Genomic DNA, 27,912 nt, shown 5'->3' on the forward strand with positions numbered 1-27,912 from the left:
CTGGTGGCCCCAGTGACACAGCAGAGACAGGGAGGAGGAGTTATCATCAATTCTTAACATTTTATTTCTTTACTGGGTTAAACAAGGAGCAGAGAAAACCTCGGCCCCAAAATACAACAGAACTGAAAGCATTACAGGTACAGAGACTATTGAACACAGAGAGTAGTAGGATAATATTTTAATACAACTGAATTATAGCATGGGATTGTGTTTTTGTTGGTTTTTTTTTGTTTGTTTTTTGTCAAACCAGTTTGGAAAATAAATGTAATAGGAACTAGTGCAAAAAAGTTCTAAACATGAAGCACAGTGTATAAAATGGCATAAGAAAACTGTCCCCTCGAGGACACAGTCACTTTCTTATGACAGAAGGGAGAAAGAGAAACAGAAGGGGGGTGGGAACAGAGGGAGGGTCCAGGAGGCGGAGGAGGAAAAGCTGGAAAGAAAGAGAAACCGGGCCGGGGGATCGGAAAGGATACTTTGACTTCAGCAATGTTGGTTTGTGTTTCACCACCACGCACTGTTACAGGACCTCGTTGGGGTCGGCCGAGCTCTGTCACCACCCACATGGCACAAGCACTTGAGAAGGGTTCGGGCACTGGCACTGCAGGGCTCACGGTCCCCCCGAGGTCCCCACAGGTGCCCCCAAGCCCTGGGACACCCAGCAAGGCAGGGAGCCCCAGCTCCAGAGGGAGAAGGGCACGAGGGGCTGGGGTCTCCTCCTGCTCTCCCTTCCCACATCCCTCCCGAGCACGGCGTTGGCTCCCTCAAGGACCAGCACATGGAATTTGCTCCCAATTTTCTCCCCCTTTTGAAGGCATCCTGAGGCTGTGTCAGAACATGAGGCTCAGAGGAGCTGTTTTCAGTTTGGGTTGGAACAGAAAACCAAACCAAACCTCCATCAGAGGGATGGTCGGGGATCCCCAGGAATTCCTCCCAGGCATCAGCAGCTCTGATTCCCACGGGGAAGGTGTCCCTGCATTCCCAAGGTGTTATCCCGGCCTGCTCAGCCAGGATTTGCTCCAGCCTGTTCCCACCACGGAGCCACCCAGCCTCCTTCCCTGGAGAAACTGGCTGGATGCTATTTTAAGGAGAGCTGGTTGGAATTCCTTACAAATTGCTATTCTCTCCCAATCCGCTGCTGCCCCTTCTGATTCTGTGAGCAGAAAAAGTGTGATTAATTTTTTTTTTTTGCCTCGTTTGGAAAATGAAAGGTTTTGTGGGAAAGGACTGTTCTGGATGCATTTCTCAATTTGGAAAAAAAAAAAATTGGTCATAATGATCAATCTGGCTTGCTTTGAGAAGTTTCAAAATTTAAAAAAATCACTGTCTGGCTCTTTTTGTCTTTTTGTTGTGCAACTTAGGCATGTCCAGTTCCCAAATACATTTAAAAATGGTAAAACCAACCCCAAATGTAATAAGCCAAAGCTAATTCTTGGGGTTTTTTTGTTGAGTTTCAGTTTATAACAAGCAGAGTTGTCAACCTTCTGGGCTGAAAAAGGATCATCCTGAAGTGCTAAAAAGGCTGGAAACCACTCCTGGCCTGCCTGGAACACAGGGCCTGGAGATGTGGAGCAGGAAAGTGTGGAGGGACTGGGCTCAGGAACTCACCCATCTCCTGCCCAGGCCTTTGAGAGGGGCTGAGAGCTTTGATAAAACCCCAACAACTTTTAAAATTTATTGTTCCTTATTTTTTCATGATCCTCAATTAAAAATGGTCCATCCCCCACCACAAACTTCCCTCTGCTCCCTTCCTCCTTCCTCACAGAGACATGCAGGGCTGGGAGGTCACCCACAGAGCCACCTGGACCAAGAACACACCCAAAAAGAGCTGCTAAAATGCTTCCATTCCTGGAATAAAATGGACTCATGGTGGGAGCAGCCCCAGGGCTGCTGTGATGCAGGAGCTCTGAGCAGGTTCCTTCTGTGGGACAGGGGATGATTTTGGGCTTGTGTGATGGTGGTACCTCCAGCTGGGATGCCCATGAGCTAACTTTTGGACTGAAGGAGATCCTTAACATCCAACCTGAACATGGCCCTTCCCAACTTTTCCAGCCTAGTTTAAGAGATTTAACCCCCAGGGACGGGCAGCACAAAAAGCTCATTGACAGAATTCCCTGCCTGACTTGGGTTACAATGTAAGATGTAACCAAAAGATAGGTGGGGCAGTGTTCTTTATCTCCTCCATGACTCAGCCCTGATAACTCCCTCCAGGGAGCCATCTCCACTAATGGGCCATCAGGGTCCATTACATCATCCCATTGTGAGATGCTCCACCCAGGGGGAGGAGCCAAACATTCCTACCTGGATATAATCTGAAGCCTGGAACACCCCAGGAGCACTGCCACTGGACTCCCAGAGGAAAAGAGCTCCATGACCGCTGGACCTCCAGGGAAGGACCAGATCTTTCTACAGGATCACTGCTTCGACAGAACCACATCCATCACTGCATTTCATCGGGCTGCTACCACCACCCTGACCAACAGGCTGTCAGGTCTACTCTGGCTCTATCAGTCTAAGCCAGTGTTTCTGTACTACTGCCTTTCATTTTCCTATTAAATTGTAGTTCTGACTTCTGGTTTGCTTTCAAGCTAGAACATTTTTGGTGCCCACAGTGGGCACTCCTGGAAGATGGTGGTGGTGAAGAGCAGCGCTCTCTCCTTGCTGGAGGTTTACGCCGAGGACTCGGAGCCGGAGTGGGACGGCGAGGCCGGCACGGCAGGGAGCGATGGGGCAGCGCCCACGGGGGAGAAAGGAGGCCTGGTGTCAGCTGGGTACGGAGAAGGTGACTTCACCCGCCTGGATGGGGATGAGGAAGGGTACGAAGAGGAGGAGGAGGATGGGAACAGCAGGCAGTCAGAAGATGACAATTCACAGATTGAAAAACCTGAGGCTGGTGACCTAAAGAAATTCCGAGAATTGGAGGAAAGAGATCCTCAGGAGCTGGTTCTTTCTTTTTCAGAGACAGTGTGGAACATGTCTCCAGATGAGATCAAAATCCCACCTGAGCCTCTTGGCAGCTGTTCTAACCAATTGCAGGATAAAATTAAAAAGCTGTATGAGTGGAAAATGAAAGAGGGCATAGATATGAACTACATCATCCAGAACAAAAAGGAATTTTGCAATCCCAGCATCTATGAAAAGCTGATCCAGTTTTGTTCCATTGATGAAATTGGTACAAATTACCCAAAGGACATGTTTGATCCTCACAGCTGGTCAGAGGATTCATATTATGAAGCACTAGCTAAAGCCCAGAAGACCGAGATGGACAAATTGAAGAAGGCCAAGGAAGAACATACAAAGATTGAATTTGTGACTGGCATTAAAAAAGGTACAAGAAGAAGCGCTGCTTCCACAACCACAACATCCAGCACCACTGTGGGGGATGCCCAGAAGAAGAGGAGGAGGTGCAAGTGACACGTGTTAAGGGTCTCAAAGAATGACTCATAAAATTACATAATCTCATTGTGAGCTCCCCAGCCCTGAGGGGAAGAACCAAACATTCCTACCTGGATATAATCTGAAGCCTGGAACACCACAGGAGCACTGCCACTGGACTCCCAGAGGAAAAGAGCTCCATGACCAACACTGGACCTCCAGGGAAGGACCAGATCTTTCTACAGGATCACCGCTCCAACAGCCCCCATTTAATTGGACTGCTGCCACCACCCCGACCAACAGGCTGTCAGGTCTACTCTGGCTCTATCAGTCTAAGCCAGTGTTTCTGTACTACTGCCTTTCATTTTCCTATTAAATTGTAGTTCTGACTTGGAATCTCCCGCTGGTTTGCTTTCAAACTAGTACACTGCCCCATCACTTTCTGGCAGAATCCAGGAATGTTTCTGTCCTGACATTGTCTCCACCAAGCCCTACAGGCATTCCCTTCCCAGACAGCAGCAGGAATGGGATTAGGATGAATCACAAACAGGGTAATCTGGGCTATGGGACCTTACTTCCTTTGGCTCTGTGGAAATCATGGAATCCCAGAGTGGTTTGGGTTGGAAGGGTCCTTCAAGACCAGGCAGCACCACTCCTTGCCATGGAAGGACACTCCACTAGCCCAGCTTGCTCAAGCCCCATCCAACCTGGCCTTGCACACTCCCAGGGATGGGGCAGCCACAGCGTTCCCAGGCATCTTAACAACCCATCCCAAACCACGCTTGGTGCCACCAGAGACCAGAAGGCATCTGCAGAGCTCAGCACAGGGACACTCCATGACCCTGCCTCTCCAGATCCTGCCCAGGAGCAGCAGATATCTGGGATTTTCCCTTTATTCTCTTCCTCCAGGCGGCAGCTGATCATCTCTCGGCCCCGCCCGCAGCCCTGAATGGCAGTGAATGAACTGCCCTGACATCTCCTCTTGAAGCAAAGCAAAATGTGTTGAAGAAAAACCAGTTCCAGATGTTTTCCCAGTGTTGCCAAGTTACTCAACATGTTCTGCTTTAGTTGTCAGATGCTTTCAAAGCGATTTCCCTAACTCCGAGCACGAATGGTGAGGGCTCTCCCTGGGAATCTTCTGCCTGGGGCTACCATGGATCTGTATTTTCATAAGAAAAAGACTCAGCTAATGATTAATGTTCCCCAGAGGAAGCGGGGCCTTTCTTTGGGATTTTTCTTCAGTTATTTTTAATTAATTTGTACAACTGGCAGCTACATGAAAGTGCAAAACCCGGGAATAACGCTGGACCTGACTCCTTTTGCTCCTTCTCTCTGCCCACACCTGGAGCTTGTGGAGACATCATCATCCCTCACTTCTCTGGGGATAAGAAATCCCCTCACCAGGGAGGAATCACTGCTTCCCACTGGGAATTTTCTCTGAGCAAAGAGAATTTTGTCCCCTGAAGGAAAAGCTGAGTTTTACATATTAATCCAAACATGGGGCATCTTCTTTAGGGAGAAGAGATAAGATCATTGGATGAAAAGGACAAAGCCCCTTGGGTTTAAGTTCCTGGTAGGATAAATCATTTAGAGCTCATGTTTTCCAAGGTGGCTTTGGGAATGTGGGAAGCATTTGGGATTGCAAAGGGCCCCTAATCTGGTGGACACAGGGCTTGGGGTGAAGCATCCCTGGATACACATGGTGAGGAAGCCCTTCCCCTCCTTATCTAGGCACATTCCTTCTTTATCCAAGCACACTCACTCCTTTTCCAGGCACATTCCCTTCACTTTGTAATAAAAATAATGCCAGTGGTGTTAAGTGAGACAATGTCACCGTCAGCTTCCCTCGCTGTTCTCTCGGAGTGCAAAGCCAGAGTACTCAGGGATGGAGGATAAGTAGGTTGTAATGTCCAAAAGGCAGGAATTGCCTTGTAATGACCAAAGGCAGGAATTTTATCCGATGGGCTCCTGATGTTGGACTGTTCCATACACCACTTTCAGCTGCTCCTGCTCTGGGAACAGTCTTGTCTGGATCTGTTTAAGGAGATTGGCAAAGTGTTGAATGCAGCATATGGTGCCCTAAAACCACAGAGCTTACTGACAGCAGCCTAGACTCGCTAAAAATCTTCCAAAGCCTTGCTCTGGGAAGACCCAGCACTTTCCTCCCCCTTGTAGCAGGTAAAGTCCATACCATGCTCCCAGATTGGATCTGCATCCCGTGTGCTCTCTCTGGCATCTCATCCTCTTGGGAACGCCCCTCAGGGGCCATGGCCTGGAAAACACATGGATCTCCTGTCCTGGGGCCCTCTTCACTCCCGGTGGATGAGGCTCAAACCTCCTCAGTAGCCACCCAAACCAGCCCGGTTCTGAACGGGCTCCACTTCCCAATTCACTGGGACTCAACACACGCTCCTGAATTCCCGAGCCTCCAGCTGGTGTTAGGGAAGGTGAAACTGTTTCTCACAGCTCCCAGGTTATCCCAGGAAATTCCTGCCAGCACACCATGAAGATGACTTGGGTTGTTGGATCTCACTCCTGCAGCCCTGTGGAAATCATGGAATGATTTAGGTTGAAGGGATCTTAAAGCCCATTCTGTTCCACCCTCTGCCATGGGCAGGGACACTTCCTACTGGACCAGGTTGCTCCAAGCCCTGTACAACCTGGCCTTGGACACTTCCGCAGCTTCTCTGGGAATCCCACATCATCCATCACCACCCCCAAACCTGGCTGATGCTCCATCAGCAGCAGAACACAAGGGCTTCAGGTGAGGGAGAAGGATGCACATCCCTCAGGGTGGTGCCCGATCCGGATGCGGTGCAGGGACTGGGGCCGGGCCACCCTGCGCCTGCCAGCGCTGCTCAGTGTCACACATGACACAAAGAGCAGGGCCAGTGACTCAGGGCCACTTGCTGACGCACCACACTGGGCTATTCTTCTCTCTCCCGATGAGTCGCTCCAAGATTGGACACAGTCTATCTCCGAGAGAGGCGCCTGGAATTAGCTTAACTCTTGGCAGTACAGGAGAAATCTAATTTCCTTCGGGATCTGATCTGGCTGTCTGGAAGCAGGGACGGGGCTGTGCTCCCTCCCCTGGCCTGCCTGGGAGCTTTTGCTCCTTGTCAGAGCAGCTCCACAACTCACTGCTCACAGAAAACCAAGGGATTGGATCCCAGTTCGCAGAACTGCTCCATGCCCAACTGCTCTGATTGGTGTCAACTAGGCTGAAATTATACAGATGTCACGAGGGACAGTCAAATGATAGACATCATACTTTTTGGGTGGCAGTAGCAAGGGAATCTGCTTGGGAAACACTCTCCATCTTCCATGAGCACCGCCCCAAAAACCATGGGACAACAGGATCACAGGCCTCATCTCTGCAGGACTTTGGGAACAGGCAACTGGTGGTGTGTAAACATCACCCCAAAGCTCTGAGATTCAAGTCAAAGCAGGAATCAAACATTCAGCTGCTTCTCAGAGTCTCTTTGGTCTGGAAATGGGCTGGAAATGTCAGGAAACATGTGCTTCCCACGAGATGCCTGGTACTTCCTTCTTCCAGCCGGGCAGGAAGTAGCTTTGCTCATGGGGCTCTGCTCACGGGGCTCTGCTTGGTTTTGCTTCATCTCAACAGACCAGAAACCACAAAACTCCTACACGTCATCAACTCTGGGACTTCTTGAACCCTCACAGGGATCTGGGATCCATTTGGGATGCAGGACATTCCTCCTGCTCTACCCCTGTCTCCTACAGTGACCCTGCAGGGCTCTGCTGTAGGTTCCTGTCAAGAGCCAGCCTGGAAACAGAGGGACCATCCCAGCCCCTCTGGGAGTAGGGACTGGATTCACACCCAACTCGTGACCTTGTGCTAAAACACCCTCTCTTCCTTCCCTGCCCACACCCAGGACAAATTACAGCCCCTGGTGCCTGGCCTGGAGGCACCACCTCGCAGTGTCCATGCTGGGAACAGTTCTGGTGGGTGGATGGAGAATTGGGAGTTTCCTAGGAAATGACCTGGGGATCAGATCCTAGGGATCTGATGTTTGTTTGGCGCTGAATCCCTGGATATGCTGAGCTCAGGTTAAAAAACAACCTCAAGTGAGCCAAATGAGGCTACACCAGCCAGCACCTTGCCCAGCCAAGTCCAGCTGGGCTCCCAGAAATTTCCGGATCTGGGGGCATCCATGGATTGAAACTATTCACAAAAATGCTCCTCCCTAGCTGGGCTTTATTAGTGCCTCTTTGTGTGGGAGACTCTCCCTCCAAGCCAGATTTCTCCAGCCCGTTTGCCCAGTCCTCCTGCCATCCAGTCAATGATTTGTAGCTGGGAAGCATGGAAGGATGCCTTTGGGATTCCCTGCATCCAACTGTTGCCACGTGGGATCCCTCTCCCTCACAGCCTGTGTGCTGCTGGACTCACATCTCCTCAACTCCTCACTGAGACCAGTCCCACCAGCCAGGGAGGACAACAAAAAAGGTTACACCAAATCATCAGGACACTTTGCAAAGTGGGATGTGGGAATGCTGGGGACATCCCTCCTGCTCCACGCCTCCTCCCTCTCCTTGTCCTCGCATAGAGGAGCAGGAAAGGCCAGGCTGGAGGAGCAGGCTGGGATGCAGTGAGACCAACCCCGAGTGGTACCACAGTGCAGTGTCACAGCGTCCCACTCCTGTCCCCAAAAGCCATCAGCGAGGCAGCGCCGCGCTGAGGACACCGCGCCCCACCAGGGTGTTCTGCCCCGAGCCCCGGTGGCTTTTCCCTGGGACAGGAGTGGGCCAGGCTGTGCCGGGAGGTGCTGCCCCTCCGCCTGCTCCCTCGGGATTCAGACCCAGGAGAAAAGGAACGAGGGCTGGGCTGACCGTCAGACCTCGGCACGGTGCGGGCAAGGGAGGCGCGGGCACTCAAGGCACTCGCGGCAGCGGCCGGGGGACACCCGGCAGTCCCATGGGGACACCCTTCGATTCCCAGGGACCCCTCCCCTCGGTCCCCCGCCCCCGTGCCGTTCCTGCCCTCCCGGCGCCCGCGGGCCGGGAATGCTGGCCCTGCCCGAACCCTTCCGGCGCCGGTCCCGCAGCCCTGTGCGCGTTAGAGACTCTTCACCACGGGGATGCCCCGCGCGAGCAGCTCTTGGGGGATGTGCGGGGGTGCGTGTGTGCCACCCCCGATCCCGTGCCTCCCATTGGAGGAATAGCATGTGCCCCCCTTATGGGAAAAGATCTGGCGTTCTCCTTGGAGGTCGGCTCTGCCCTCTGTGTCACTCGTCCCGTGCCACGCTCTCCTCCAGGGCGGGCGGGGTCTCCAGGCCGAGCCCCCCGGCGCCGCCGTGCACGCTCGAGAAGGACACCATGGTGTGGAGGAGCATCAGGACCAGCACGCACAGTCTGATCCTGCTGCTGCCGAGGCGAGACCCCGCAGAGACCGGCAGCAAGGACGGGGAGCGAGGCTGGTGGTACTGGTGGTACTGGTGGTGGTGGTGGTGGTAGAGGTGGTAGTGGTTCTGCCTCTGGTGATGGAGGTGGGGGTCGTGGCGGTGGAAATGGAGCGACTCTGACGCCGTGGATTTGGGGGATGTGTCCTCGTTGCTGTCTGTGGGGTGCTCGCAGGAGTCCCATTGCACCTCGCAGCACTTGGCCTCCTCGTCGGGCAGCTGGTTCTCCAGCAGCCCTGCAGGAAGGAAGGAAGCAGGAGGAGGGGTCAGTGGGACACTGAGGATGAGGCTGCAGAGGAGGCGAGCCCTGGTGCCCACCAGCTATGGGATGGGCACACCTGAGAACCAGGACATCCAAACACCCCCTGAGACTGGCCTCAGCACATCTGTGAGCCTGCACACACCAGCAAGGCGAGTTCAGGGCTCCCCAAATCTTACTCACAGCAGTTCAATATCCCCACCCTGCTTTAATCCATCACCTGCAGCTCCCTCCATGCTTTAGCTTTCAGTCGGAGGTATTACTTTCACCTCCTGGGCTGAGATGTTGCTGTGCCCCCATTAACCCATTACCCCGTGCCCTTGGGATGGCCACGTTTTGATATCAGGCAATGTTTCCACACTGCCCCCCCTCCCATCCACCCCGGCAAGCCTTCCAAACCCGAGGAGTGGCTTGGAAATTCCCCAGGGCTCACCATCACCCCCTCCCCCGCCGTGCCCGGTGTGAGCCCGGCCCTCCTTACCCGTACAGATGAAGCCAGGCAAACCTCCATAGATCAGCTCATCATTGTCCGGTAACACGAAGGGGCACCTGGTCTGCACCTCCAGGCAGTATTGCTTGCATGGGATCCGCTGCCGGCACTGCTGCTGGGTCACGTTGAAGTACTCGGAGCACAGCCACGCCTTGTAGACAGCCTGGGGGAAATCATGGAGAGGGACACGTCACTTCCCCAAGCACCGGGGCAGCTGGAGCATCGCAGGGCGAAAGGGGACGGGAGAGCTCCCAGCTCTTGTGGGAAATGAGTGTTGGGGTCGTTTGTTGAACAGCGATGGATTCAAACAACCCACTGGAGTGCAACAATGGTGGAACTCTCTATCCAGCTAAATCCACCATAAAATAAAGCTAATTACGACATATGGAATAATGTCCCCTACAGACAGGCATTGTGGCAGATTCTGCCAACATCATGATCAAGAGCTCAGTCCTTCACACAAAAATTCAAACGCTGCTTATCACCTGTCCCAGCTCTGGACATGGGGCAGCAAAACACATCATGGGCTGGTCTTTACTGGAAATTTTCTGCTGGAAAAGCTGCCGGACAGAAGCAGCTAGGATGCAGCACACGCAGCCACTGCACCTCAGGCTTGTCCCCCTCTGCCACCAAAGAACACTTTCCTCACCTTGCCCACCAGGTCCTGGGAGAGATTCCCGATTCCTTAACATCTGGAACTTCTGCTGTGCCATTTATTTTGGCTGAAGGAGGAAACTTGTTCATTTTCCGTGGATGTTCTGGCACTGGGATGTACCAGTAGTACAGGTGTCTCCATGTGCTTTTTACCTTCCTGATACTTCAAGCTGTGCTTGGCAACATTTCCAGAAGGAAGAGCACCCTGGGAGTTCAGCTGTGACTGCAAGGCTGTGCCACATTCCCTGCCTCTCCAGCCTGTCCAGTCCTCTTTCCTTCCAGCCAGGCTTAGCCCAGATGGCCTCAGTTACAACCATATTCCCAAATTTCCCTTATCTCCCCAGAATCGGGCACGGGGGAAGTTGTTTGTCTCCACTGGCTGCAGCAGACAGGGAGGGAGAGCTCCCATTTCTTCTGATCATTCCTCAGGCTGCAAGAAACCTGTGGCACTTCCAGCTCATCCATGAACTCATGAGGGCACGAGTGACAGCACCATGGTAATTCCACGGCCACATCCAACTTCCTTTGAAACCAGCTAGAAAGGGCTCCCTGTGATTCAAAGGGAATGAGTTTCCCTCCTCAGCATGCTTAGAGAAACCCCTGCTCCACTTTCTGGCTGCATTTTCATTCTCTCAAGGCTTTAAACCCATCACTTTGTTTCCCCATGTTTTTCATAGATCCTTATCATTGTTTCTTTGGCCCACAGTGGTGTCTCAGGATTAAAGCTGGTTGGGAAATTCTTGGCAAGTTATTTTAATTTATTTTTTTTTTCCCCTGGAAAATGCCAAATCATGAAAGCCAGAATTTTCACAGAATTGTGTTAGCTTTGGTGAAACTTTCATCCCAAAAAGTTTAATGGGCACCAGAACACAATTTATGGAGTGAACATTCTGGAGCAGTCACCAAGTATTGTGGCCAGGGCCGGCCCCTGGGATGTGGGAATGAAGGTGCTTATTCTCCTTGTCCTGTTGGATGTTAATTACTGGGACACAGTGGAACAACTCCAGAGGAGGGAATGACTCTGCAGAGTGTGAGGACACAAGCAGGAGAGATTCAAGGTCTGGATCTGCATCCCTGAACATGTCATCCCTGGAAGTGTCCAGGGCCAGGCTGGCTGGGGTTTGGAGCACCCTGGGATAGTGGCAGGAGGTGGGATGGGATGGGTTTAAGTCCAACCCCAACCATTCTATGACTGCATGATCTGCCTGAGCTGATTCCCTAGAACCGAGGAGGAAGAGGCCATGCTCCAGAGGGGCCACAACCCCCACTGCAACACATGCTCTCCCTTGGGGACAGTGTGTGGAGCAAGCAGACAGGGGACAGCAAGGAGGACACAGCAGGAGCCCTCAGTGGGTGGCACACAGCCCTCTGCAGGCATCATGAGTTTCTCTCTGTTTGGAAAAGCAGGACCTGCCACTGCTGCTATGGAACCTCGACAGGATACACAGGAGGGTTAGAGAGCTCAGGGGACAGTGACACCTTACTGTGATGGGACAATGGGCTCCAAAGCACCCACTGACTGCCCAGGATGTATCCAGACAGGCCATATCCTTATTCCAATCTGAGCACTCAGCAAGGCCCTGCTGTTGTTTCCACACCCTCCAGACACACTCATGTAATCTGGAGCAAAAACAGAGATAGGCCTTACTAATTACCTTAATTACTTGGGGTGCCTTTAGAGCAACAAGGAGAGGGTGTCCTGAAAACACCCTGACCCTCGGAGAGTCTGGCAGCGAGCAGCTGGATGAGCTTCTCCTTCTCCTGGTGACCATCCAGGATTTTGGACAGCTGGTACGAATGACCTGCTTGAATTTGAACTGGCTGATGTCAGGTGGGTGAATTTCTCCCAAAGCCATGAAGTTTTCAGGATTAAAATCTGGATGGATTAATTAAACTGCAACCAGCCTGCAGTTTAAAGGGGAACTATGAACACAGAAGGAGTTGGATGGACATCATTGGTGTGCCCTGCCCCATCTGGGATGGACACCCTGCATCCATCCCTCCAGCTCAGCCTCTTTTCCAGCCCTCATCTGCCTTAGGATAAACATCTCCATCAGAGGGACTTCCTCGTGTTTCCCAAGGAGGTTGTTTTACAGCACTTATCTCGCTGCCTACAAGTTTTCCTTCATACTTGACCTACATTTTTCCATCCAAAAGTTCACTCCCTTCAATCATTCCCTCCACCATTCCCTCTCCCTGCTCCGTGTTTACACATCTCTAATATTTGCAGATGTCTCACGCTCCCCCTTTAGTCACAACTCAGACGAGCTCGGCTGATTTACTCACTCCCATTTCCTGCCAGTCTTCTTCCCAGCTCTGACTCTCCCACGCTGCTTCCCAGATCCCAGTCACATCCCAGCTCCCACCTGGGCTCACATGCAGCCCGGCATGGAGCACACACTGAGTGCTCCAGCAGAGGATTTTGGGTGTCACCTGAGCTGGCCCAGCTCCAGATTTGGGTGGAAAAGGCACCCAGAATAGATTTCCCAGAACTTGTAGGAAGCTGACTGAGTTCACCCCGCTCTCGTGTGGGAACAGCTGGCACAAGCAGGCTCTGCATGGATCCACACATATCCCCCCCCTAAAATGTTTGTGATGATTCCCACCAGGGAAGTCTGGCAGAGGGTTGGGGGTCACACACACAAACATTCCATTAATTTAATGAAAATATGGAAGAAGACACTGCAGGGAGCTGGTGATACTGGGGAGGGCAGAGCTGGAGCACTCATCCAGAACCTGAACCAAGATTCCCTGGCTGCCTGCCATTCTTCCTTCCCTTTCCAGAGCACCTGCCTTCCCTGAGGAAAGCACTGAGCCCAGCCAGCGCTTACCATTCCCTTGTGGCAGATCCTCCAGGTGCTGCAGCAGGAATTCCTGCAGCTCTGCAGGATGGAAACTGTGTGTACTCAAAAACAGAGACATGCAAGACCTGCTGGTCCAACAGGGCTCTCCCACTCCACTGAGATCAGGCTGAGACACAGGTGGATCTCCAGGAGATCCCAGTGTCCTCCCACCCCTCACCCACACAGATCCGTATCACAGACAAGGAGCAAAGTCCCTGGGATGCTCAAGGTTTTGGTATCTCCAAGCTTACCCCACACAACCTCCTTAGTTCTGCTGTTAAAAAGGACATGTGAGAATTTAGGACAGAAGAAATTTATTCCCTGCTTACATTAACTAGGAAAGCTCCCTGGTTTCCATCCTTGCCCTCTCTGGATTCTTCAGGAAGCAGGCTGGGTTGCAATCAGTGTTTCTGCCATTCTGGTTTGGCTTTTGGCAGATCTCCAGCCTGGCCACATAAATTAGTGACCTCAGCTCCAAAATAGCTCCAGTTTGGTGCCCTCTTCCTGCATTTTTAGCTCTGGAGGACTGGCTGCATGACTCTGAGAAAGCACACAGAATTTGGCTGCCTAGGAAAGGAGCCAACTTCAGACATCAAATTTATATGGAAGAGGACAGGCTTTGGAATTTTGCAGGTGGGATGAAAAACCTCATCATAAAAGACATTAAAAAAATACCCAAAATGAATTGGATTTCTAATAGTGAATTAAGCTGTCTGCTCACACTTCCAGTGGGATCTGGAAGCAGCAGTCAGAGGGATGGTGCTTTCACAGGGAATTCTGTGCCAAATGGGAGTTCTTCCCTGCCTGCACTATTCCCTGTCTCCTGTCAGTACCAGGACAGCATTCCCCACAAAACAGCTTTTCCAAAGTCTTTTTGTGTCCTTAGGATTTCTGCACAAATTTGGCCACTTCAATGCCAGTCCAGTGGCTGCCAGTAGGTTGGGAACACTGGCACTGCCTGTGGAACCAAGGAACCAAGGAGCAGGAATGGAGCAGGAATGGAGCAGCAGTCTCAGGACACAGCACCACTGCAGAGGATGCAGTGCTTGGGATAATTTGGATGCCCACTGGGAATGCCAGCTGTAATTAACACAACAAACTGTTGTTTTCCCATTTGAACAGGAATCAATGCTCGGGAAGTTTCCCCAAGGAAAATCCTGCTAATGGCACAAAGTAACAAACCCTTCTCATTAATTACTGGCAGGGGTTGGGGCAGCATCCCCAGCCCAAAATTCACTTCTCTGGAAGGGGGAGATGCAGTCTGGAAGACAGATATGGAAACACTGAGATTTTCCCTACAAAATAACCTCAGAAGGAGACTTAGGAGTGTGCTTGGACCAGAGGTGAGGATCACTCTGGAAGTTGGGCCCTGCCATCATGACTCTCCTCCTTTCCCTCTTCTCACTGGGTGCACCCAGCTCCCAGCAGGGAGGGGAAGAAAAATCCCTGCCTGTCCTTGCCAGACCCCCAGCCTGGAGCAGCCCCCTCCCCTCCCAGAGCAGTTCCTGGGACTCACATTTCCATCCTGGTCTGAGAGGAGCATCTGGAGTGGCTGTGCCTCATTAATCTTGGACACAGGGAAATGAGCACTGCTAATGAGCCGCTCGGGCAGCTCTCCAAGCTCTGGCACATGAGGATGCAGCGCGGGAAGCAGGACAGGCTGGGGGGAGAGAAGAGCCCCCTTGGATGGCAGAGGATTAAGGGAATACTGAGGTCCAGGGCCAGCCAGGAGGAGTCACAAACACATCTGCAATGTCCAATTACCACTGTATCCAATTAACTCAGACAGTAACAATGTGGAGCTTTTTTTAGGCTTTTTTAAAAATTCTCCTTGCTATGGGCTGTTCCAACATCATCTCTGGAACAGCTGATTTTTGGTTTCTTTGATAGTTCTGGAGTTGTTATCCCTGCCTTGACACATTCACATGCTCTGGGTTAGGAGAGAGGGGACAAAAACACCAACCCAACCCTAACCCTCAACAACTGGGCAGGATTATGGGATTTGTATTGTTTTTCCTTCATTTTTAACATAAAGTTGCCTTTTGCCTGGCGATGACAGCACTGGAGCCGCAGCTCCTCCGTTTCCCAGCCAGGGGAGCCTCTGCCCATTGTACCCAGCTCCAGCGGGCACTGGGATGGGGCTGCCAGCAGGAATGCCTGGGACATGGATGGGGATGGGGGAATGGGGATGGATGTACACAGGCTGCAGGGAACAGCACTGGTGGAGAATCCCAGCTGGAGGGGGGTTCCTCAAGCACCACTGGAAACTCCACACAGAGCTGCTGGGTTGGCTGGCACGTGCCCATTCCAGGTTCTCCATTACCCTGCAGCCCACTCCTCTCCAGGACTGGTTTTCTTCTCCCCCAACCATCCTACCCATGATACCAGTTTGCATCCTGCTTGGGGGTCTGGGTCTGGCACCGACCAGGCCCATCCTCCAGGAAGGTCCTGGGCAGTGGAACATCCTCTGCACTCCCAAACTGTGCCTTCCCACCTACCTCCCACACCACATATCCCTTGACCTGAGTGATGAAGTCACTCCCAAATTACCTGGAAGCAACTTGTCAGAGCTACTCATTCACCACTCCATCACCTCATGAAGCAGCTGATAGTTTTAAAGTTTAAAACTTTTCGTTTTCATTTTAAAAATAAAGCATTTTAGCTTTAATTCCCAGTTCTTGGATTAAAGAGACTGTCTGGATGCTCCTTCTTTTAGAGGGAAAAGCCCCAGATCTGAGATACACAACCCAGTCTGAGACACACAACACCCCATCTACCCATGGCACCGAGGGCTGCTGTGTTCAGAGCCCAGGGAAAAGCCTGGTCTCATCCCAGCAGATGCCACACTGCCCTTGGAACACGCCCAGGAGGAAGAGCTTGTGCTCGTGGTTGTACCAAAGCAGGAAACATTCCCTGGAAGAGCAGAGCTTGTGGACTCACTTTGGACACCTCTGACAGCTCCTGTGCTGAGGGGACAGAACACATGGCATCCCAACACGGCCATGTGCCTGTGCCTGTTGATTAATCACAGTAATTAATGGCACAGCTGGATGAACAGGAAGGCAGTGACCACTGCCAGGCCCTCCTGCTTCCCACAGCCAGTGTCTGTCTCCATGCATGTCACAGGTTGCTCCTGCCCTGCAGTGTCTGCAGCCCTTTCCCTCCCACCACAGCTCCCACTTTTCCCAGGGCAGGCTGGGATCTGGCTGGAGGTTACCCCTGTCCAGCCACCCAGCCCTGCCTGACCACTCCTACAGCCCCCAGCAGGAGAATCTTGATCCCAGATCACTGCTACAAAACATCCCAATTCCCATGGAATATTTCCATTTCATTATCAAACTCCACCTCGGGGTAGATGCAGCCTCTCTCCAAGGGGGTGAGCATGGGGTGACAAGTGCTCTGCTCACAGATGGGAGCTCTTATCCCGACATTCCTGCTGTCAGTCTCCTGTTCAGTCCCCCCTCCTCACATCCTGGCTGTGTTCCCTCTACTCACCCTGGGAATTCCCTGGCAGTGTCTGGCACACAGTGGCCCAGCCGTGGTGGGCTGCCCGTGGGCACTGCTGCCAGACCCCAGGCACAGCCTGTCCCTGTCCCAGGATCCCAGCCCAGGAGCACGGTGAGGCCAGAGCGACCGGTATTCCCAGGCTGCAATTAATCCAGTCTGCTGCTCTGTGCTCTCCTTTCAAAAAGGGTCCTGGCTGGGCTTTAGAGAAGAGAAGAGCAGCTTGTCAGGAAGGTGAGGCCAGCTGGAGTCTGGAGGTTTGTGTGGGAAGGGGGTGGACACCAGGAGACAGGGACAAGCTGCTCTCCCTGGCATCTGGAGGGCTCTGTCCTTGTGACACCACATGGCCATGCCCCAGGGTGGAAGAGGGGAGGCCAGGCCTCCAGTTCCAGGGTGTCACCACACTCTGAGGAAAGTTCTTCCCAATATCCCATCTCACCCTGCCTTCTGCCAGTGGAAGCCATTCCATGCGTCCTGTCCCTCCATCCCTTGTCCCAAGATCCCTCTCCAGCTCTCCTGGAGCCCCTTTAGGCACTGGAAGGGGCTCAAAAGTCTCTCTGGAGTCTCCTCTTCTCCAGCTGAGCACACCCAGCTCTCCCAGCCTGGCTCCAGAGGGGCTCCAGCCCTGCAGCAGCTCCGTGGCCTCCTTGGGACTCACTCCAGCAGCTCCATCCCTCACTTGCCAGCCCCCAGTGGGTCAGATACCAGCCCATCCTGCCAGCACAATGACTTAAAAAGTAATTAAAGAGCTCTGCAAAACTGAAGCTGAACACGATGGAGTTTAGGACAGAGGGAAAGTGAGGTCCCTGCAATCCATTAGGATGGCTTGAGGAATTCACTGCCATTAGATCCTGCTGCAGCCAGGGGCTTAGCAGGATTCAAAAGTGGATTAAACATTTATACAGCTAATGAGAACATCCTGTTACATTAGATAGGATATAAAAAAATAAAGGCGAGACACTTCAGTGCCACAAGCCATAAATTACCCACCAGTGATGGGGGCGAGGGAGAAGTTTCTGTGCTCATCCCCCTCCCAAGGAAGAGGTAAGGTTGGAAAATTGTTCTCAGGGTGGTGTGAGTGTCCAGCCCAGGCAGGGCTTGTCACAGCAGGGCTGTCTTGCATCCAATGCCTATGGAATGGCTCAATCCTGTACTCTGCCAGGAGCCCCTGCACAGCATCCTGTGAGGTGCCACTTGGCTTGAGTGGGAATGGGACAGGATATAAGGCAGCAGGAGGAACCTGGTCCCTCGTGTCATCCTTGTGCACCCCACAGAGATGGGCAAGCAGAAGGGTCTGGCCCATCCCTGCTCCCTCATGGAGCAAACAGCAGGGAGACAGGAACATCCCCACTCCTGGGCACCTTCCATGGTCACAGGGAAGTGCACAGTTTTCCATGCTCATGCTGGGTCTTGCAGCCACCTCAGCTTGTGCCCACAGGTCCCTTAAATGCAAGTAAAAATTACTTTGAGATGCTTATCAGCAATCCTGGCAGCTCCTACTGCTGGAGACACACAACAGGCCATGGCTCATGTCAGAGCCAAGAGCTGCAACCTCTGGTTTTCTCTTCCTGGCTGAACAGCAGTTGCAGAAATCTCCTGCTCCCTTCCAGGGGAGGAAAGCCCCAGGATAACTCCCAGTCTCCGTGGTGAGCAGCAGGCAGCACTCCCGGCTGGCATCGCTCCTCAGACAGAGAATCCCAAGGGATGCTCTACTGAGGGGAAGCCCATTCCTGCTGCTCTCCCCTGCAAAGAGCCCAGGCCAGGCTGGGCTCTCCCTGTCCCTGATGCTCTGCAGAGTGGAAGTTCTCCCCCTGCACACCCATGAGCGAGGGGTGTCTGGAGAGCAGTCCCAGGACCACACTCTGAGCCAAACTGCCTCCCCAGAGCTCCTGGTGCATCCTGACAGTCTCATTTGAACGGGACAGCAAGGAATGATGACAAACAAGCAATACAGCACGGCTGGAAGCACTGTTCCCTACACACAGACTGTGGATTCTCCCTCTCCACATCCAGTGCCATGGAAAATGACACAGAAGACAACCAGCTCCAAGGAATATGACACTGAAGACCAAGAGATCAAGGAGATGCCCAGGTCTGAAGGGAGTTGAACTGACTACACTAAAGACACAAACACGGCTCCTGTTCTGCCAGCACTGGTAAGTCCTTCCCAAACTGCATCTGTTCAGAACATTCCAAGAAAATTCCACTTGCCTCCTCTCCCTCTGTAACCACCAGCAGCGGGGAATGTTTGGGACTGGTGCCTGTGGACTCAGGGTGCTCCAGGTTCCCTGATCTGTGCAAACCCAGGAGCTGGCACAGCCCTCACCAGGAAAACCCCCATCCCAGCCACTTCCAGGCCCCCTCTCCAGCTCTACCTTCGCTCTCCTGTCCATCTGCAGCCTCCACCCACCAGCAGTGCTGCAGAGCTGCCATGCAGGGATAAAATTCCAGCCAAGATGCCAAACACGTGTATCTGTTACTCCCAAGAGGATGAGCAGGGCAGGTGGCATTTCCTTCTCCAGCCAGGACCAGAACACCAGGATGCTGGCACAGACAGAGCTCTGGAAATCCAAATCCTTGCCAGGTGAGGCCATTTCATGCTGCTCTTTTAACAGTGGCCACGTTGGTAGCATCTGGGGGTGCCAATGCTGCCAGCACTGCTCTTCCTGTGACACCCCAGGAGCATGGCTGGGAGAGAGGCCCCAAGGAAAAGCCAGGAGCTGGGAAAAGGAGCGAAGCTGAAGCAGGCAAGCCATTCCAGGCAGGCAGCTGCCAGCTCTGCCCACGGGAATGGGGCTGGAGCAGCATGGACAGATGGCTACTTCTTGCCCAGGCAGCCTCCGTGTCTCATTCACAGATTTGCTGTCCCTGAGTCATTGCCCTTCAAAGGACAGCAGAGCTGAGCTCCTGCGTGGAGCCAGGCATGAGTCGCATCCTAATGGCATCCCGGTGACAGCGGGAATAGCCCCCGGCAGCCAAGTACATCCTGCCTCTGCCTCCTGCCTGCCTCCCACCCTGCAGGGCAGCTCTGGAGCCCAAAGCAGAGGAAAAGCCTGTGGGGCACCCCTAGGGACCAGCCTGGGGCTGTGGGATGTTTTGACAAACCCTCTCTGTGTGGCATCCCCAGCACCGGGGTCAGGCCAGGCCACGTGTGAGCCCCGCTGGGCAGAACGGCTCCTTTCCTGATGGAAAAGAATCCGGCCCTCAGGCAGGGACCAGTGAAGCCCCTTGTGAGGGCAGGTCCAGCTGGGTTCAAGCAGACACCCTGTGCATCCTCTTCCACCTCCTGGTGCTGGTGTAGGAGGTGCTGCCTCCTCTCCCTGGGATGGAAGTCAGCGTGGCAGCAGCAGATCCCTTTGTCCATGGGGAGCACGGATCACTGCCTGGTAGGAAAAGCAGCGTGGCAAGACAGCCCTGATCAGGACAACCACAGGCAGCCTGTGACAATGGATGTGCACAGCAAGGGGGTGGGGGTAGTGTTGTTTTCCCAGATCTCACACTTTGCTGAGCTCCTGACTCCCACAGCCTTCCCGCACCACACAGAGCAGCTGGATACTTTCCATCTCCAGCTGCTGGGGTGGCATCTCTGAGGAGCTCATCCCACCCTGCTGGTGAAGCCCCTGTGCCCACCATGCTCCCAGGGATGGGCACACATAGAGAAAAACGTGGGCTTGCATCTGGCATGGATGGCAGCAGGCACAGCTGGGAGCACGTGGAGCAGGAACCAGTGCCGGAGCCTGTGGCACTTGGAGCTGCTGGTGACAGTTTGATGGAGAGAGATGTCACCCTCCCTCGCTGTCCCTGCACCATTTGCTGACCTGCCTGTTGCTCCATGGAGACCTGCTGCTGCCTTGGGAAACTTGTGGGCTGTCCCTGCAGCACCACTGACAGACACAGGTGAGGACAGGCAGACAAGGACTGACAGACAACCAGAGCACAGAGGCAGCCAAAAACCACCCAATATCCCTCTCATTCACACCCTGACCCCACCAGAGGCCACTTCACCCCACAGCACCTGTGTAGGTTCGGCCTCCAGCCCACCACACGCTCCCAGGCAGCTTGAGATGTCTCCAAGCAAAACTCAGGACTGTCCAAGCACCATCTGAGCATCTCCACTCCCAGCTGGCTCACAGCCCTCCCAAGTCCCAGGTACCACCAGCATACCTGACACCTCCACATCTTTTATTCCAGGGGCCAAAATCCTTCCATCACTTCAGCTTTTGTTTCTCCTGCTTTTCAAGCCTTGATCTCAATTTTCAAGCAGAGGAGGTACCAGACACAAGGCACTCGAATTGGGCTGTGCCAGATGCTGCAGCCACAGCACCTGCAGACCAAACCCACCATGGTCCTTTGGCCAAAATTCTTTATACAACTGAACCACATCTTTGTGCAAGGCTGCAAAAAAATCCCTTTGTTCCCATGGAATGGGTGGGGAACATGGAGCTGCACACTTAGCTAAGCTTGTGCATGCGCTCCTGCTCAAGCTGCCAAATGACTGCACTGATCTGCTGGAATTACTTTCCAATTCACTCTGGAACCTTTTTTCACCTCATAAAACACCTCACTGGCCAGGCTGCTTCTGGAAAAGCTCTGGAGCTGACACAGGTGTGTGGGAGCAGCCTCTCTCCTCCTGCTGCTTGTAGTGCATCAAATGCTCCACAGGTCCAGGTGCAACTTTGCAGTCACCCATCCATAGACTCTCTGGAAGCCTCACTGCTAAAGTAACTTAGAAACCTTAAATAACCTAAAGTAACTTAGTAACCTTAAAAAACCACAAGGTTTTGGTGAAGCCACTTTTGCCGTGGCTCCTAAGGGACCTTCCCTCTGTGCAAGGAGCCATCCAGGCTCACAGCAGGAGTGCACCAGGTTTAGCAGCATTTTGCATAAGCCCAGCCCAAGAAAACTCAACTTGAGCTACTTTTGTGAAGGTAAAACGCTGCTTTGCTTCCCCCAAGAGGTGTCCCTGGCACTGGGATAACCCCAAGACATGGTGTTCCCAAAGCTCCTGGTGCCAGCAGGCTTAGGTTTCCAGAGGATATTCCACAGGGAGGGGTGCTCTGTATGGATGCTGATTGCTGATGCTATTCCTGGTTAAACAAGAGCCAGAAAACAGGACCCCAGAGGGTGCTGAACTGGGCACTGGGGATTTGCTCCCTGCTCTGTGTGGGATGTGCCAGGGGTGATGCCAGAGCAGGAACAGCCTCCATTTCTTACAGCATCACTGTGCACCTGCGGCACAGAAACACCAGCAAAGCCTCGGGAGTGAAATCCTGCCCTGCCAGGGGTACTGGGGAAACCAGAGGTGCAGAACCAGATCCCACAGCCATGGGCCCGTGCGCAGAGAAACCTGATAATCTAATCACATCTGAGATGCTCCAGCTCCTGTCCAGCCCAGCTCTGCTGCCAGCCCCCTCCTGCCTGTCAGCCCTCCTCTCGCCACAGCTTTGTTTCTTGCAGCCTAATGACTCCTTAATTCTGCAGCCTTTGTCCCATAGATCTTGATTTGCCCCAGGACCGGTGGGAGGGAGCACTTTTGGGAGCTGCTGGGGTGGGAGCCAGCATGCAGAGCTTGGCCTTGGCATGAGCAAAGCTCTCATCTGGTGTCTGAGCTGGAGGAACACTGCTCTTTTCCTGTTTGGAAAGATGGGAAAAGGCACAAACGAGCCCTAAGCATCCCTCAGGGCATTGCTTTGGAGAGACAGCGATATCCTCCTGCACTAAGTCCTGCAAAGCCTGGGCTGACAGTTTGAGTGCTGCTGCTGCCCCACATTTCCTGATGTATGTTCAAGTCCAATATCCATGTCCCTGGCCCGTGACCTCCTCAAGCCCCTTTGGAGAATGCTCCAAAGTGTCCCCACAACTGCTCGGTGCAGCGAGTTCATTGTGTCTTGCAGTGACAAAAGGTACAAGTTACACAGCAACAGGCGAGATGGAGGTGGCTGGCAGCTGCTCCTGACTCAATTAATGAGTTTTCCCTCTTATGTTCAGAAAAACACAGGTGTTTTCCACCTTTTATCCACATCATCCCTACCAAGCACCATGACCTAGTAGCTGGCAGGCAGATCCTTGCAGCACCTTGCAGGTGAAATGTGTTTGAGAAGATTTATGGACCTTGTGGACCCACTTCCCTCTCCTCCTGTCCACAGGATGCCGGTGCCCCTGTCCATGAGCGTCCCTGTAGGAGCCAGACCCCCAAAATCCCACCAAATGGGAAATACAAACAATAAACCCCAGAAGTGCATTTTCATGGTTTACTGTCTCTCAGCCACAGGGATTTCTGGTGTTAGTTGGAAGAGTAACAAATGAAACATTTCCAGGGAGTGATTTGGAAATTGACGGTGCTGCAGGGGAATAACAACATGTGCAGAAAGTGGGATCTGCCCAGGAATGATCTCCAAGCAGAAAATAAAAAGGGAGAATATGACAGCACTGAGTAATCTCAGCAGCTGAATTACACACAGACCCCACCATTCCATGGGATTCTTACCTCCCAGGAGGACTTTGGTCCAGTCTTCCCCAATCTCCAGGCACACAGGGTTGTTGCAGACAGGTAAAGAAGTAATAAAAGAAAGGCCTCATAAAATCAGGCCTGCTCTGTTAAATCAATAGCTAGCCTGTCATTTCTTCTGAGTGCAGCTAGTACTTTGCAAGTTCCCATGTGAAAACTATCTGGGTATGAACAGTTCTTTAACGTAACAACCTTTTTTGGGTGAAAAATAAGTGCACCTGCATGAACATTAGATCTGTTCCCTGAGAACCCACAAAAGAAAAATGTAAACAACCTGAACCTTAGCACATACACACAAATCACCTTCTGGCCAACAAATGAAGTAGTAGGAAAACTACCAGGTAATAGATGTTGCAAATGAGGTCTGTTAAAACTGTATAAAATAAGTTATGTGAATAAAGATTTGGCTTTCCCTGCATGAAGAAAATTGAGCTCAATTGATTTATTCCAATGGATGAATCTGGGGTTGGGATGCCTAAGATGCTGTTTCCCCTCCTGACAGGACCTGCTTTTTCTCACCAACCTGAGGGCAGCTTTCAAGATGATTTAAAACAGCATTATGTGTCTCCTAAAACCAATCGACAACACTTACACGCTTCCAAATGTTTAGCTCAGGTTGAAACCTGCTGCCATAGGAAGGAACTGGCAGCTCCAGTTGGGATTTGGTGTTGCTGTTCTTTGAAATCAGGTGGAAAAAAGAGCTAAAATCACCAGAGTGGTTTGGCTGCCATAGAGCTCCCTGTGAGCTGTCTACTGAGCCACAGTTCTTAGGCACCAAATTCCAGAGGGATCCGTGCCTCAGCAGAGGGAGGCTACGTGCAGGTGAGCTGGAGCAGCTGTGCTTCCTCATCTTCAATTTTCCAGCTGCTGTTACAGAATGGCAGGGATGTGAATGGGATGCAGCACTAACCCTCCACACTCAGCCCTGCTCCCACGGTCCCATGTCCCAGAATTATCATTTAAATCTTATTTCTCCAGTTCCAGAGCTCCTGAAGCCAGAATCCTGCTGTGAGGGCTCTGCAGGAGCTCTCACACTGGCCAAGCTGCACATTCCACTGTTTTCCTCCACTCCTCTTCTGTTTTCCTGTTATTTGCTCTCAGATGTTGTCACCATCAAGCAATAGCTCTGCCATCCCTCACAAACAGGTATTATCCAGCATCTGCTTGGGAATCACAAATTCAAACTGCTTCAAAAATCCCACCAGATACATTTTTCCAAGGCAATGAGTAACTGTAGTCCCTGCTCAAGTCCAGAGGACTCACAATCAGGCCAAAACTCGCTCATCACCACACTGCTGGAGGGGTCTGGTATTAGCCTCAATTCACAGATGGGGAACAGCCACTGAGAGGGAAAAGCTGAGTTTCATGGATGTGAAAGGCTGGAGTGAATGGCCTTAAACAAAGCAGCCTGATTTTTCAGGAGCAACCAAAAGGATGGGAGCTGTGAGGGCTCCGGCTGTAGACTCGGGCACTCCCACGGGAATTTCCCAGTGGCTGGCCCAGGGGAGTGTGCACAGGCTGTCCCTGCTGCTCCTGCCTCCTGTTGCTTCCCAAGTGCTGCCTGTGGAATGCAGGGTTGGAGCTCACAGATGCTCTAAGGATGCACTGACACAACACAGAACCAGCTCAGAGGGATAAGTCCTGCCACTACCTCCAGCTCTGCATCTCCCCAGCACATTTCCTGCTCTCCCATCAAGGATGTTAAACCCAGGGTACTTAATGGAGACTCATCAAAGTACGGTTCTATTTCTACATACTTTGGAGTCCCAACATAATGATTATTTTCTCACCTCTTTCGCTTTTCTCTCTGGGTCTCCCAGCAGAGACGGAAGCTAAGCCTGAAGTTGGAATGTTTATGCTCCACCAGACATGGCACAGGGAGATCCTGATCTTGCTGGGCCCCTGGAAGCAGGAGCAGCACAATGGACAGCACCAAACTCCCTGTGGAAGTGGAGCAGCAGGACCAAACTACTCAGAGCAGGCTGAATACCACGTCCCTTGGAAACCACAGGGGGAATTTGGGGAGCAGACTGTAACCACCTGCTTGGCCTGGGCCCAGAACACAAGCACAAGCTCCTGCTCAAACCCAGCTCCCCACAAAAGCGCCCCTTGGAATAGTGGCCAGGATCTCACCAATGTGCTCTTGGTGAAAGACACCACCTCGGTGTCCCAGTGCTGCTCTTGGTGCTGCTCCCACACTTTCCCAGGGCATAAACATCACTTCAAGAGTTGCTCTGCAAATCCAAGTGTCCCTCAAAACTCCTGTCCCACAAGAGGAGCAGCCAACCCTGTGATACTGCCAGAGAGGAAGCTCTGCCACCATCCCTGTGGGGACAGTGCTGTCACACACCCCAAGACACAGCTCAGAGAAAGGGAAGCAGGTGTAATTATGGAGACCATTGCACTTCCCAGAGGTGATGCCGGAGGGAGCGTGCACAGGTGAGCCAGGCAGCTTGGAGCTGGTGGAAGCTGGAGGCACCACGGGGTTGTAAGTACAAAGCATCCAGCAGAACCACACTGGGGGTCCGATGGAGATCCAGCCACAACTCTCATCTGGGAGAGGAGATGGCTCCATACTGAGCCTTGATCCCGTTGATGCTGAGAGACACAACCAACCCATCAGCTTTCAGAACAGGGACTGTGCCCCTGGGCTGGGGACAGTCAGTGACACTGGGGGGAACACCAAGGTGGGAGGCACATTCCAGCACCCCCGGGCCAGCTCCCTGGGCAGAAAGGGTGTAAGAGCTGGAAAACAGCTGCTGCATACAGGGAAGGGGCCTGGCACCACGGTTCATCTCAGGTCACCGCTGGTCTAATAACAGCCAGGCTGAACCCTGGGCTGTCCCAGGAGCAGCAGCAGGACTGAGGCAAAGGTGAGGGGCCTCACACATGCCCCAGCTCAGCCTATGTGCACAGGGGTGCGCACAGAAATGGCTGTGGGTAAGGCTAGTAGGGATTGGGTGTCAGGAGTGAGGCAGCATGTGGGATTGGGGTGTCAGGAGAGGGGTGATGGGGATGGGGTGTCAGGATTGGGGTGTCATGAGTTGGGTGCTCAGACTGTGCTGGGAGCAGGGTGTTGGGAATGGAGTGTTGGGAGTGGGAAGACAGGAGCTGCCTGCGTGCTCACAGGTGTGAAGGGACGTGCAAGCGCTCATTCAGGCCAAGTCCTGCTTTGCCTTCTCTATCCCACCACCCTGTCCCAGCCTTCCCAAGGGCTGCAGACCTGTCCCACCACCACTGCCAGGAGAGGTTTGGGGAGCAGAGGGAGATCCCAGCCTGCAGGTAGGTGTGAGAACAGGGGGACCACGGTACCCCCACTCAACCAAGCCCGCTGTGGCCCAGCTCACCCGGGACGCCCCCTCGTACCTTGCAGTCCGTCAGGCAGGATCTGACCGAGTACTCTTCCGATTGCAAGTACTTCTCCAGCAAGAGGTCGAACTCCTCGTATTTTTCCTGAGCGTGTTGGTCCAGCCGCTGGTACGCCTGGACGCAGCTGCTACAGGCCTCCCCGTCCAGCGCCCCGGCCGCCGCCACCACCAGGTCCACCATCAGGTTGTCCAGGCTGCAGTCCAGCCCGTCGGGGCCGGCCATCTCCCGCAGCAGGTCCCAGATCGTGTAAGTATCACAAAAGGAGAGGTTGAAGTTCCTGAAGTAAGCCTGCAGGAAGGTCCTTTTGGAGGAGGGCGAGGCGAAGAAGGGCGCGGCGGCGGCGGCGGCGGCGGCGGCGGCGGCGGCGGGGGGCGAGCGCAGGGGCGCGCCGGGGGCCCGCGGGCGCTGCGGGGCGAGCAGCCGGGCGCACGCCGAGTCCAGGTCCCCGCGGGCGGCGGGGCAGGGCCCGCCGGGGCCGCGGCTCAGGTTGCCCAGCAGGGCCTCGCAGCTGCCGCCGCCGCCGCCGCCGCCCGCCGGCTCGGCCGCCAGCAGCGCCCGCGGCCCGCGGCCCCGCGGCCGCTCCCGCGCCCGCAGCTTGGCCCCGGCGCAGAGCCACAGATGGTCGGAGAGGAGCACGGTGAAAAAGAGCAGCGAGGCGAGCGACAGGCGCCATTTCTGCGCCCGCTCGGGGTCGGCCACCGGCTTGTCGCTGCGGCGCGGCGCGCAGCACACGGCCCCGCCGGCGGCGCCCCCGCGGGGGGACATCCAGGCGCCGCGGATCATGCCGGGGGCGCGCGGGCCGCGGGCGGGCAGCGCCGCGCTGCCGCCGCTGTCACCTGCCCCGCACCGCCGCCATGCCCGCGCCGCCCCCGCCGCGCCCCGCCGCCGCCGCCCGCCCCGGCTCCGGCCCCGGCCCCGGGCATGCCCCGGCCGCCCTCACTCGGCTTTCCGCTTGCCCCGGCGCGGTGCCGGGGCCGCGCCGCGCCCGCCGCCGCCGCCGCCCGGCCCCATCGCCCTCAGTCTGTCGCCATCTTCGGCCGCGCCGCCAACACCTTGAGGAGCCGCGAGCGCTGCGCCTGCGCGCTGCCCGCGCTCCGCCGGCACCGGCACGGCCGCGGCCCGGCCCGGCCGGCGCTGCCGCGGTGCTGAAGGACAGCTCCGATCCCCTCCGCTCCCCTCCGCTCCGCTCGGCTCCGCTCCGCTCCGCTCCGCTCCTCCCGGCCCGGCCCGGCCCGCCCGGGACACCCCCGCGCCCGCACGCACCCCGGCAGCTCCGCGCTCAGCCCCGTCCTCACCCCCGCCCTGACCGTCACCTCATCAGCGCCTCATCCGCACCCTCAGCCTCAGCCTCTTCCTCATCCCTTCGCCGCTACTTCACCCCCACGGTCATCCTCACCTCAGCCTTGCCAACATCTTCACGCTCATCCTCATCCTAACCCTCACCTCAGCCTCACTTGAATCCTCATCCTCATGCTCACCTCACCCTC

The 27,912-nt window shown here is 54.1% G+C and overlaps 1 protein-coding gene and 1 pseudogene across 1 annotated transcript; one reads left to right on the forward strand and one right to left on the reverse strand.

The window, feature by feature from the left end:
* Positions 1–40: 40 nt before the first annotated feature.
* On the reverse strand, positions 41–27,677 carry NALF2 (NALCN channel auxiliary factor 2). Its single transcript, XM_030272475.4, has 3 exons — positions 26,423–27,677; positions 9,539–9,710; positions 41–9,034 (listed from the first exon to the last, which is right to left on the reverse strand). Exons 1-3 carry the CDS (start codon positions 27,206–27,208, stop codon positions 8,625–8,627), a joined length of 1,368 nt encoding a protein of 455 aa, XP_030128335.4. The 5' UTR covers positions 27,209–27,677; the 3' UTR covers positions 41–8,624.
* On the forward strand, positions 2,629–8,143 carry LOC105759169 (SAP30-binding protein pseudogene; annotated as a pseudogene).
* Positions 27,678–27,912: the final 235 nt, after the last annotated feature.

The sequence above is a fragment of the Taeniopygia guttata genome, chromosome 4A, assembly GCF_048771995.1.
Source record: "Taeniopygia guttata chromosome 4A, bTaeGut7.mat, whole genome shotgun sequence".
In the NCBI taxonomy this organism is placed as follows: Eukaryota; Metazoa; Chordata; class Aves; order Passeriformes; family Estrildidae; genus Taeniopygia; species Taeniopygia guttata.

Bases quoted from the DNA above. Each gene is read 5' to 3' on its own strand.
- NALF2 (XM_030272475.4), bottom strand. From the start codon at position 27,208: ATGATCCGCGGCGCCTGGATGTCCCCCCGCGGGGGCGCCGCCGGCGGG. The intron at 9,711-26,422 runs GTACGAGGGGGC...GATTTCCCCCAG, and splicing joins CCTGCCTGACGGACTGCAAG to GCTGTCTACAAGGCGTGGCT. The intron at 9,035-9,538 runs GTAAGGAGGGCC...TCCTTCCTGCAG, and splicing joins GCCTGGCTTCATCTGTACGG to GGCTGCTGGAGAACCAGCTG.